General features: G+C 38.8%; 1 protein-coding gene across 2 annotated transcripts in view; it reads left to right on the forward strand.

Moving 5' to 3' along the window:
* Positions 1-13,836, forward strand: part of LOC126481125 (cell division cycle protein 16 homolog) — a 206,922-nt gene that overhangs the window by 49,044 nt on the left and 144,042 nt on the right. Inside the window, exons 3-4 of one of the 2 annotated variants that reach the window (XM_050104663.1) lie at positions 8,494-8,634; positions 10,660-10,822. In XM_050104663.1, the coding sequence (XP_049960620.1) occupies positions 8,494-8,634; positions 10,660-10,822 (304 nt within the window). The remainder of the gene's footprint in view (positions 1-8,493; positions 8,635-10,659; positions 10,823-13,836) is intronic. The other variant, XM_050104664.1, reaches the window with a different exon arrangement.

A 13,836-nucleotide genomic window follows, 5' to 3' on the forward strand; every position in this document is an offset into this window, starting at 1 on the left:
GGGGCACAGTAACTGGCCAAAATGGGGCCAATTTCATTATATTGTTACATTCCCTCCTGGATTTTCCATTGTTTGATTTTTGTAACATCTTCCCATGAACTGACAATTCAAAAAGGTCAAAGGTATCTATGCCAAAAATGTTAGTAGACTCGTGAGGGCACACAACATGAAATAACACTGATTTAGTAGTACCACTGAATGTGGCTGGTAACCTGCACACTCGAAGCACTAGAATTGGTTGTGCATTGTATGCTGATAATGAGTTATGTGGTTGCTGAAGCTGTGGGCTACCTAACCATTCATAACAGCGTAACAGTAGTATCTAACTGCAACTTAAGACACTTGTTGAACACACACAACTGAATATACAGCTTACTGGATTGCTGAGTGAGAAGTTCAGATTCTGTGTCCTGGCAATCTGACAACAACAGGATTGGTGGACTGTTGTACAGCAGATACAATATTCACTGCATTTAAATCACTGTCTGACATGGATGAGAAAGCTGCCTAACATCATCTATACTTAATCATATCGGCTGTATGTGACCTTGTTTGCTACATGTGAAAGACTTGGCTTTGCGGTACAGGCACTGTGCTCTATCAGTATTTGATAGCAACGTGGACAGGACTTCATGATTGTGCGGACGGTATCATGACCTAACAGTGCGACTGGTTCACAAGTGACCTGGTTGTCTGACCTGAGCTGAGGGAGGTGGGGGGAGGGGGGGGGGGCAGTTGGCCCCTGAGCTGTCTTAACGCTAGGTACAAATTGAGAGTGTGGCTGCCTGTTATGCTGACGCACCTCTAAGATCTGTTGCAAAAAGTCGAAAACGTGTAATTTCCACAGATACAACCCATTTGTGCTTCTGGTAAAAAGTGTCCAAGATATGAAGTACATAAGTTTCACTATCGTTACTTGGATATGGGTGTAATAAGAGACAGTATACTATGTACATGTGGACATCACATTTCCACTGCAAGGTAGAAACAGTCAAAGCTCTCACAAATAACAATGTTTCAATTGGCTCGCCATGACGAGAAAAAGCGTTTCAATGGTTGCATACACATTATCAGCATTAATAAACTAATTATACAACACACTACATAAATGAAAAAAATGATCGGTATTATTACAAAAGTTTTGAGTATCCTGAAAGAGTGTGGTGATTAGATATATTTAATTTGTTGAAATGTATTGCTGACAAAGGTAGATCTACTTTCATGACAATGTTTTTCAGACGACATGAACTCCCGCTCACAAGGCGTTCCTGTCTTGCACATTATTCTCAGCTGCTGACAAGACAGCACATTGTGTTGCGTGACAGATCAATTGTTTATTTTTCTCAATAAGAACTATTTTATTCGCGAATCACACAATGTTAGTTTGGCAATCTGTAGATGAGTAACCAGTATCGGGCATGTGCCTATCATTCTGCCTGAAGGGAACACTCGTCATTATTTTAATAGTGCTCAGATCAAGAGAAGGAATAAAATCATTTGGAAAGTTTCCATTCCAGTTGTTCAGTGTTAAAAAAACGTGATGGGTTACAGGGATATTCAACCAAAATTCCAACAGAATTGGCAGTTTATTTTGTGTGATTTTTTAACCTTTTCTCATTCGAAGAAACATCACCATTTATGAGTAATGGACACATTTCTCTTGTTGACAGGTTTAATTGTACTTACTTTGTCAAAATGTGGTGTAATTTGCACAAACTCATCTCACAGCAGCTATTGCGACAGAATTCTGAAACAGAGTGCCTCCTCAAACAAGTAATTGGCAATCGAAGATCTCTGTAGCTTATGAAAAACATCATAGTGTCAGTTTGCAGTTACATTAGAGAAGAAATTTCACTAGTGATATATCGCCATAGATAAGAAAGTTACAAATTGACGAAATACTCTCCTCCTTGTGTGCTATCATTCGTCAAAATCTCATTTCGATGTCTTGAGCCGTTTAGGAGATATGAGGGATGTTGTGAATATTTCATTCTCGCGGGCATGAGATCGAGGGGTGAGCATGCTACATAGGATCCATTTTCTCCGAATTTTGCGTAGCATCTTACTAAAATGTGTATAACACATTAAGTATGACCATTAGCAAGATGATGGGCACTTTTCCACGAAGCTGACACACAGCGCTACAAGAAAGGTAAAAATATTTTTGCTGAATAGTTTCTGTAAAATAGTTTGAGGAAGATTACAGTGTGCATTCGCTTTGTTCCTGTCAGCGCAGTGAGGAGGATTACAGTGTGCGCTCACTTTGTTTCTGTCAGCCCAGAGCGTCGCCAACTAGTGCGTGCAACGTATTTGTATGTGTCTCAATATGTGTTGGACCTGCACGACTCGTGCGGAACGTGCCCATCGCGCTGTAGTGTCTTGTCATGGCACATGTGCTATACGCACCTCAAATTATACTTAGTCTTATTCTTAAGATTAGATATTGCAGATGCTTGAAAATCATTCTCATTTACATCGATCATGTCCTGTGACTCAGTAATTGACAATTCTGTACTGAGGTTGGAATTTGAATGCTTTATTATGGCAGCACGAATGTGAATAAGACATGTTCTGAGTAATCGCATCTCTCATCATAATGTGACTCAATAATTGAAAATTCTGTAATGAGGTTGGAATTTGGATGCTTTATTATGGCAGCACGAATGTGAATGAGACACGTTCTGAGTAATCGTATCTCTTGTCATAATGTTACTGTAACTTAACTGACATGAACACTGAATGTGACATTGTCTCGTAAGGCCATGACGTACTGCACCACTGTTTGTACAGCTGTCCTGGCTACTGCTTTAATGTGAAAAACTTACAAGGAACAGCTGCTACATGCACTTGTGATTTACGAGGTGTGATTGGAAAGTTTTAAGAATGGGATTTTAACTGTACAATGGTTGTATTTACATGCTACTGTGATGCATCTCCTTCAAAGTAGTCTCCTTCTGACTAAACACACCAACTCCAATGGTGTTTCCACGTTTGGAAACATTCCTGGAAATTTTTTTCCTGGAGTGTGTTAGGGACGCTCCCCATATTTGCCTGGATGTGTTCAATCAAGTCAAATCGCTTCCCTTTCAGTGAAAATTTCAGTTTAGGAAACAGGTAGAAGTCCGCAAGGGCCAAATTAGGGGAATATGGTGGTTGTGGAGGCACAGGAATTTTGAATTTGGTCAAAAATTCGACGGTGTAGCACCCAATTCCTGTGGTCCCACTATGCAGGCCTTTTCTTCCGCACATTTTCGTGCAAATGCTCAAGGATACGTTTGTAGTATTACTGGTTAATTGTCTGTCCTCCAGTGGTAAACTCATGATGCACAATACCGGGAGAATCGAAAAAAATCACCAACATTGTCTTCACCTTCGACCGACTTTGCCGTGCTTTTTTCAGTCGTGGTAAACCCGGTGTCTTCCACTGCGAAGACTGCACTTTGGTTTCAGGATCACATCCATATACCCATGATTCGTCACCTGTAATTACCCTTTTTAACAAATCTGGGTCATTTTTAGTCCAATAAATCAGATCTTGGCACGCTTCAAGTCAGTATTGTCTCTGGTCACTTGACAACACTTTTGGAATGAATTTTGCGGACACTTGACACATGTTCAGATCATCAGTTAAAATTGACTGAACTGTGTAGAAACTTAAATTAATTTCATCAGCCATCTCCCTAATTGTAAGTGTACGATAAGAGTGCATTAAGCCACAAACTTTCACGACATTTTCATTCATTTTTGAGGTGGAAGGACGGCTGGACCGTGATTCATCTTCAAATGATTCACGGCCATTTTTAAATTTGTTGAACCAGACAAAAACATTTGACTGGCTCATTCAATTATCTCCAAAAGCTGTTTTTAATAGTTCGTAAGTCTCAGGGGCTGATTTCCCGGTTTTAAAACAAAATTTCATGCATACAGAATCTGGCAACAAGTCCTAACAGACCCGCACTCAACCAGCTGCCACAACAAACTGAATAAAGGAAATGCAGTTTCCTGTCAGAGGACGTTCAAGGACAAGGCAATGACTCACTCCCCACCCTCCGTGTATCTGCCTGCCAAACCAGAAAGCAGTAGTGGATCGATTGTTAAATCTTTCCAATCACACTTCATAAAATGATTTGACAGTTTGTCAACTAACTCATTGTAGGGGACCTCATGAGGTTGGTGATCTGGAAACAGTTTTACTACGAACCAGAATACATCTGAGCCTACACTACTTGTTATAATTGCTCAATCCTTTGTTCCTGCATTTGTATAGCTTGCATTGAAGACACATCTGGAGGGACATCATGAACACTCTATACAGCAAACACACAAACAGAGAAATAGCACAGCTGCAAGACAGGATTACTTACACAATATGCCACAGTGAGCTAATCGCAAGGTGCATTTATGGCATCACTTCTTGTATGCAACTTCTTTTGCAATAGGTGGTTAGTAATACTACAGTTAATTAGAATACTCTGAATTAGTAATATTTTATTGATTACAATAAAGCTTTCATCTTTGCTGCCTCACTAGGCTGTAGCTGTGAAACTGCACATGTGGACTTGTGGTTCAGAACACATTAAATGAGCCACAATGAGTGGCGAATTGATACAAATTCTGAATGGCTGTACTGCCGCTTCACTACAGCCACTAAAAAACACAAGGTGATAGACACTTTTTGACACAATTCTGATAGTGTTGACACATACGGTAGGTATAGTTAACAGGAGACAGAAGTCTTTTCACTCCCTGATGGTTGGCACGGGCTGTGTCACAGCAAGTAGGCAGCACAATGCCATTAGTGCGACAGGAACTTCCTGGAAGTGAGCAGGATCTGACCTCTACCAGAACTGCCCTCCTGGCCTATGGCGACACCATTCTGGGGCAGAGACACATTGGTGGCGCCTCAGAACTAGGGGAGGCACAGTTTCTTTCTAGCATTTCATTGGCGCCTTGTAATACCACTTGCTGTGCAGTATCTCTGTGGTGGTCGATACTTGCACCAGTCTCAGTACTCAGAGACACTGTGGATACCACATTCACTAAACCAGGCTGCTTGTTTGTGTGAGGAAAATACACCTGACTAAACCTTTAGTATACTGAACAGTACTTTGATGCCAATAATCAACTGTCTGACAAATGTGTGACCTACAGGCTGTCACAAAGTCTGCAGCCAGGGAAGCTGAAATATTTGCTACACATCTTAAGACATGGTAATGATCTTCGCACTGGGTTATAGTATGTGGGTAACCTTTCCTGTACAGCCATTGAATGTTAATTACTCCCTGGAATTTCCATTGCTGTCCGGTGACTCTTTGGGTGTCATTCAACTCCTGACCAAGTTTGCTGGCCAATGACTTGGCTGTAAGTAGTGTCACCTAAAAGTGTTTTATGTGCAACCTGCTTCTGCACCAGTTGACTAATCTGTGTGGACTGCTGCTAGGGATATTTTACAAGAGCATTAAGTAGTTTCATACAGATATACACTGTGTACATAAAGTCTGGGAACACTTTCTGTTATTTATTGCACAAGAACCAAACATTGTACAGATATCATTCATATGTCATTTTGAAGAGAAACCCTGAAAGTTTTTTTTCTCCATGCATACCACCACATTGTAGTTTGGTAATTTGCCGATAGTCAGCACTAGTCGCAAACATGGCGAGTTCAGGTGCGGAGCGAGTTTTCTGTGTGTTGGAGTTCAACGAAAACAAGTGTGCTACAGCTGTTCAACGGATGTTTAGAACCAATTACGGTAAGAAGCCACCAACAAGGAAGACCATTTACCACTGACACAACAAATTAATTACGACGGGTTGCTTGTGTCCAGCAAAGAACAGCGGTTGTCCTGGTGTGAGTGAAGTGAATGTGGAGCGCGTACGAGAGACTTCATAAGGAGTCCAAAGAAATCGGTGTGTTGTGCATCCTGTGAACTCGAAAGGGCTCTAATGACAATGTGGGAAGTCCTGCAACAGAAGCTGTCTATGAAACCATTCAAATTGGAGCTAGTGCAGAAGCTCAGTGACGACGGCAAAGGCAAGCATTTTGAGTTTTGTTTACAGTTGCAACAATTGAATGAGGATGGGGATGGCATTGTTGATCACTTAATTTTTAGCCATGAAGCCATTTTTCACATTAATGGGAAAGTGAACAGGCATAATTGTCGAATCTGGGGTACTAAGCATCCACACGAATGCATTGAATTTGAGTATGATTCCCCAAAGGTAATTTTTTTTTTCACGTCGCAAACTTGTTGGACAAATCTTCTTCGCCGAGCGCACTGTCACTGGATATTCCTACTTGTACATGTTGCAGCAATGGCTGATGCAATCGGACTCTCCATTCATCTTTCAGCTGGATGGGGCTCCACCCTATTTTCATTGTGAAGTTCGTGGGTACCTGAACACGGAGTTGCTGCATCGATGGATCGACTGTGCTATAGAAGGGGACAGCTGTTTCATGAAATGGCCTCCCCGATCACCAGATCTCACTTCATGTGACTTTTTTCTGTGGGGACACATTAAATATCTGTTGTATGTACTGCCTGTACCACGTGATGTAACAGAGCTCCGGGAGAGGATACTGGAAGCGCTTGCCCCAGTCGTCGACGATACCATGCTGGGACGGGTATGGCAAGAATTCGATTACCACATTGACGTCTGCCGGATCACTCATGGTTCGCATATCGAATGCTTGTAAAAAAAACTTTCGGAGTTTCTCTTCAAAAGCAACATGTATGACATCTGTGCAATGTTTAGTTCTTGTGCAACAAATAATTGAAAGTGTTCCCAGACTTTATGTACACCCTGTATTGTGTATGCTATTTGTCCCCGTTTTGTCCCACCAATATTTAGTCTACATGGTGCCTTGCAGCACAGTGTTTTTTCATTGCTCTCAGAGATCCTTTAACTTATTAACAAGAGTTTGTAACACTACCAGTCTTTGAGAGCGCCAGAGTGAATAATGTGTGTTTTTGCTACAGATTTTCTATTTCTTTATACCTGTTTTGCAGGAAAGAGGGTGTCAAAACCCAGTTCAACCATCCAGATTTAAGTTTCCCAAGGCAAAACAATTGCTTCTAGAAGGATGTGAATGATTTCTTTCCAAATCCTTGTTAAACCTCAATGTTTACTTCATCTCTAATGACGTAATCACCAAAAGGGTGTTAAGCCCAGCTCTTCTTTCTTTTTCCTGGTTGGCAAGGGAGGATGGTGTTACACAAAGCTCTGTCACTGGATCACCATCAAATGAAGTGGGCTTTTGTATGAATGTCACCTTCAAAGGGCACAATGTCATTTTTTTAGTTGAACATACCAGAATGATACATTCACAGGAAATGACTTTGCCATACTCTAACATTTGCTAGCACAAGTGGAATGCTGTTATCACAGTGATGCCTGTAATGAAGCAGTAAATAGAACAGTATAATGCAGCAGCAAGCATGGTACTACTGGGTAATTCATTTATACCGTGAGATAGGATGACACTGTGTTATCCTCCATAACCATAACAGATCATATAAATTTGTCCATTGTGTTTTCTTAGTACTGGAATGTACTTGGTACTGGAATAGTCACTGCTGCATTGATGATTTTGATGCTACCTGCCATAGAAATGTTGGTACATATATCATTGCATTAGCAAGAATGTCTCTGACTGCAATGGGGCATGTAACTGTTGTTGCTGACATGCTGAGTGGCATAATATTGTATTTCTGGGCAAGGCCCACTTTGATGAGTTCTACAAGTGTTGCCACATATGTATCTGTTGCAACCAGGGTGACAGTGATCTGGCAAACTGTGTAGTTGACCAGAAGAAGGTGATCATCAGATGTAATGGTTTGGTGCACCACTGGATGCAACATGCAGTCTTGACCTGTACACAGTAAGATAAACCAAACAGTAAATGCTACATTAAGGAGGTTTTAGAGTCCAAGGTACTATTCCTCTTTCAGCAACTCTGCATGTCATGTTTGAGCATAATGGTGTCTGATGAGAAATGTGCAAGCTTTCTTCAAGGAATGGCAAGCACCACAGTTTCTTTGTGTTTTAAATTTACCGGGCAAACCTCTTATCATACAGATTAGAGGTATTGTTGGCCAGCAACTTGATCATGACTGCCCTCCAGAAATCACTGTTTCTGTCTATACTTTGTGGACTTGCATATAAACTGTAAGTAGGAAAATATCCAGGGCTTGTTTGAGTCTGTGCTGTGATCACTGATTTAGAAATCATGTAAAGGTCTCTAATATTATCAATTTGTTATTGCCATGTACCTAATTGATGGTATAAATTTTTTACAATCAAGTTTACTCTTGTTGTTTCAGTTTTCACAAATGGTAGTGTATGATCCTTATGACTCATCATGAGTACCGTTTTTGTAAAGCTTACTATCAAGGCACTTGTGTGTTGTATCAGATATTTATTTAGCTCTTCTGATTAAACTGGACTATCATAGTACTATGTTTGACAGTGTCACCAATTTCTATATTCTAGAAGCATGTTTTGTGCTACTACCTGGCTGCTCGTTGTTTCCTGGAAGCATATGATTTACCAGAAGCCCTGCAAGTCTTGAACTGTGGAGAACAAGGGAGTTTATTACCCAATGTTTCGTTTTTGGAAGGAAGCCCAAAAGAAGTAAGTCAATGTATTTTAAATACTCTAATTATAGATAATTGTAGGAATACATATAACAACTCTGATAACATTATAGGCATGTCATGATGATGAGGTACAGAAATATAGAATAAGCTGACGGCAGGTGGCATGGCCCCACATTACTCATGGCAAGCTGCCGAAGGAGGCAGTATAGATTTTTAACTTAGACAATAATTTGTGCAGTAAGTTCTGATCATAAGTTAGTTAACATTTCAAAGTCACATCCTCAAATAGAAACAATTCAATTATTTATTATACTTTTGATAATCACCAGTAGTCAGTTAGGTTTCTCACCGGTAGTCACTCGGTTTGAAGATAAGAAGAGATAAGCAGAATTACTCTCCAAAACAAATGTTTAATTTTGTCATGTCAATCATAAAAAATAATTACAATTACTCTGGAATTTGACTCTTGAGTGTTCAGTTTGTTGTTAATTCTGAAACTTTATCTCATTTTATTACTGAGCGTGAGAATCTCAGTGACTTGTTCATTTGTAGAACTTCCTTCTGGCAATTTATTATGAATTGAGGCAGCAGCAGAAGACACTTGACATTTTGAAGGAGTGGTACTAATGTCTCCATTGATCCTCCCAATTTTTTCTGTGCTTTCTCTAAATTGCTTCTTTTCAATGCCAGGTTTGTTCTTTGAACAAGACTGTGGCTAATTTCTGATTGTTAACATTCATCCTTCTTTGGCAAAGCAACTACCGATATTGCAAGCTATGAATCGAATGTCTCTTTCCATTGTGTTTGTCTGCTTTGTCCTGTTTCTAATCCAATAGTGGGCACATGTCTGTTAAGTTTATTCATTTTCGTATTGTACATAAGTTTAAAAATACATAAGAAGCTTTTTCATCTAATTTAAGTAATAATTATAATCTGAAAAATGAGTGAGGAATCACATTCCTGCCACAATAAAAGTTATTTAAAAGTGATAGGTTTGCTGATGAAGTGGAAAAACTAGTCTCCTGTCATATTTTTGAGAGTGTGGTACTAGTGTTCCTTTGTTCAGTCTCTAATTACCGTACTACTGGAGGGATATTGGAACCGATTTCCCTTTTGTTTCGTACTGTTTTGGCCACTAGCAAAGGTGGCGACAACCTACTTTTTATGGACCTCATTTTACTGTCTGACATATGCATGAGGCTATAGATATCTCCTACACCTTAAATTTCTATTATTCCTTTCTCTGTTTAATTCATACAAATGATGGGAGATTTTCTCTTTATTTCTACTAATCTATGGCTCAGTAAATAGTTTGAGAAAATGTGGCGTCAACACGAATGCATAAAGGAGTTGTGAATTTATGTGTATTACCAAGCTGCAGCCCACAAATAAGCTTGCTACGAAGGCTATCCACAAAGTACGTTACGTTTTGGAATTAAAAATAAATAAAGTATTGGAATTTTTTTTATTATATACAGATGAAAGCCACACTTAAATACTACTTTTCTACATAGTTGCCATTTAAATTAAGGCACTTATCATAGCGATGGACGAGCTTGGAAATTCCTTTGTCGTAAAATTCGGCCGCCTGCGCCTTCAACCACATGGCGACTGTCTTTTGGGACAGAAAAGGTGTGATTTTTGTGGATTTCCTGGAAAGAGGCACTACAATAAACTCTCAAAGGTATTGCCAAACTCTGCAATACAAAACAAGCGCAGGGGAAAGTTGGGCTCAAAGCTCTTGCTGATTCACGACAACGCCCGGGCCCACACGGCAAATGCCACTCGTGAAGTTCTCGAATCTTTTAAGTGGGAGTTGTTTCCTCATCCTCCATACAGTCCCTACCTGGCACTGAGCAACTTCCACTTATTCCCAGCAATGAAGAAGTGGTTGGCTATGCAGCATTTTGATGACGACGCACAGCTTCAAGAATTCCAAAATGTAATGTACTTTGTGGATAGCCCTCGTATTATAAAATAGCTGTCAAGATATTATCATAATGCTGCAAACATTTGGTGCGCTACCTCATACTAATTGTCTAATTTTCTTCCATTTTAGGTACAGAGTGCAGTTTTGTTGTTGAAGGGGCGTGTATGTGAGGAGATGGATAACAGAGCCTTAGCTGTGGCTTGTTATAAAGAAGCTCTCTGTAAGGATGTTCACTGTTATGAAGCATTTGAAGCACTTACTCAGCATCAGATGCTGCCTGCATGGGAAGGTGGTAATTTTTCCTCCTGTTTTATTTTTTCTTTTTAAATAGCTTTTTCATTGTTGATAAGTGTGTGTGGGCCAGATGCTCTTTAAGGAAGGTTTTTGCCTTATGATTACTATTTCTTTAGATACTAAAAGGTGTAAATTGGCTGTATGAATGTTGCTGTTCCCTCTGTGACCAAATCCGCACTATTGTGTGAATTGCTCCAATGCAACCCTCTGAACTTGTAGCACAGGGTTTTAATGTTTTTGCTTTAATTTTCTAATTTCTAAGTCAAGATTAAAAAAAAAAAGATGGTTTTATTGATACATGGTAAATAAACAATTTATTAAGCGATTTTTTGAGATGATCTGATTTTAATATTAAATGTTTAAAAATTTTAATTACTTATTGGCTTCAAAGTATCTTAATTCTATTACTACTTTATCTCAGTGGCGTAGCTCACAACTGTTTCAATCAGTTTATTACATTTTAGTTTTTACTGCAGGTAAGCAGGATTTTCCATAGTTAATTTACCACCTTAAAAAGATAAAAGTAATACTTTCACATATTGACTAGGAGCAGATCATCAGACATGATCCTACTAGTATGTGCCCACTGATTTTTATTCTATATCCACTAGTAAAAGTAACATTGGTAAATACAGAAAAGTGTTTGTAAACGGAATGAATGTGTAAGACACTAGCCTTGTGAAAATGGGGTCTGTCTTCCTCGCTATGTGCATAACATTCCTTTGATTGACTGCACATATTAAGCACTTGTGGGGAATCTTCCATTGTTGAATTCATGAATGTAATGTCCAGATGCTATTACTGTCATGTATTAGCAGTTGCTTTCACACTGTTGGCTCTAATGTGGCCATTTTCAGGTGCGGTAGAGGGTTTGATACAATCGTATGTAATATGAAGTTAACCAACAACTAAAAAGGTAAATAAATATTGAACAGAAACACAATAAAAAACACAAAACCATTAAAACATGTTTTGTTAGGCATTTTTGAACATGCTTGGTGAATTTGTTTTTCACCATCTGTGCACAGAATTCAGATGGTTACCTTGTCACAAAAAACTTCAAGTTGAGTGTGCGTGATTAGTGTTTTTGTTAGGGTGATGTAACATTTTCTAACAAAAATGTGTGATTATAGATGGTGGTCTTGAGAACACAAAACGGGAGTTATTGAAATTGTGAGAGACCACAGAGAAACATAAAAAAGTTGTCTGATTTTACCCTGGCCTTAAAGAACGTAGTGTTGTATTGCATTTGAAAGGTGACATTATATGCCTGAATGTGAGCTACTTTTCATATCTCAGTGAGAAAAATCTTTCTAATCTGCACACATAAATTGTCTTGTTGAAATTAAAGAGTAAAGAAAAGTACATAGCATTGTTGGTGTGGGTGACTTCCAAAGGGAACACATGGCAGTTGGGCTATCGTAATTTTTTATATTTATGATACATGAAGTTCAGAACTCAAATGTTACAGTGTGCCTAGTGAACCTTGAAATCTTCAAAACCTGGAATTTTCAAAAACGGAAAAAGGCTGGGAAAAAACCTTAAATTTTATTTAAAAACCATGATTTTTTAAAATTGTTTCAGTTCCATATCCATATTGATACATTATCAGTTTAAACCGTCCATGCTGTTTCGAATAGCTTTCATATATTCAAAGAGGAATCTACATGTTATACACGTAATACCCCTTGGTGATAAGTACTTAGGCAATGATTTGTAATTGGTTTATACTCGTCGAGCTTTCGCATGAGGCGGGAATCCCAGGAAGCTGTTTGGTGCTGCAGTGTGGGAGTTGGGGAGAGACGGGAGAATTTATTGCTTCAAAGTCTGGCATAAAGGACAGATCAGGTACTGTGGTAGAAATACACAGAAGTAATAAGTTTTGTAAAAGAGTTTTATAGACACATTCATATTCAGTTTAGTACTATTATATCAACTGTTGGATTGTTGTAGTTGTTAGCAATTGAGAACAAGATGTCATAGTCATAAAGAGCAATGACTTGTACTGATATGTATTGAACAGATGTATGGGGCTAATGATTGCTCAATGGAGACAAACTGACGTAATGTTATGAATGAAGAAGTTAAAGCTAGCTGTTGGTTTTACCGTGGGGGGGGGGGGGGGGGGATCTGCAATCTTGTGTCAATAAATCTGTAGCTTGCGAATGCTTGCTTGGCCATTTTGCCGAGCGGGGTGGCAATGACCTTGAGTAGTTATGAAATTAAATCAAGGCTGTTGTAACACAATTATTCAAACAGGAGGAGATAAATGACATTTTAGACATTTGTAACTGTGTCTCATTTTGCAGTGTTTATACAGTTGCTGGTATTAAGTAATTGTTCACCATTATTTTAATGCAGTCTCCTGTTTACATTTTTTTCCATTTACAACACTACACTACATTTATAATAGTTTTTCTCGCTTCACCCTGTGTTGGGCATGGATCATGTCGAGACCATTGACTGTTCATTGCATAATGGCTACTTACTACAATACAACACACTGTTGGATCATGTTGACGGGCAGTAGTTCCAAGCAGCATGAAGTACAGGGGCTGCAGAATAAAATAAAATAAATACTTTTCTTCAAATGTATTTATGAATTTAGTAGTACTTACACTTTTAAGCAGTTGAATAAAGGTAGAAAACCCCTTAGTGACATAAGTAGTGTGCAGATCATCAATTAAAAGAGCGCACACTTGGAAATAGAGCGTAAAGCACGGGAGTTTCAGTCCTAATTTGCAAAAGTCACTGCCACTAGGTGCATTCATGCAATGTTCTGAATTAACAACAGCAAATTTCGACACAGTCAGTCGTACATCACTCCAAGGTATTTTTGCTTGTAACTTTTACTCAACATAGAATTTTTTAAATTGTCTGTTTTTAGTACCAATATGTCTATGTTTGTATGAAATATCACTAGTTAATATATTTTTAAATACAAAACTTGTAAAAATACATTGTTTAAAAGGACATATTTTGTAAAACTCATCAGCTTATCTTTGTTATTTA

The sequence above is a fragment of the Schistocerca serialis genome, chromosome 5, assembly GCF_023864345.2.
Source record: "Schistocerca serialis cubense isolate TAMUIC-IGC-003099 chromosome 5, iqSchSeri2.2, whole genome shotgun sequence".
Classification (NCBI taxonomy): domain Eukaryota; kingdom Metazoa; phylum Arthropoda; class Insecta; order Orthoptera; family Acrididae; genus Schistocerca; species Schistocerca serialis.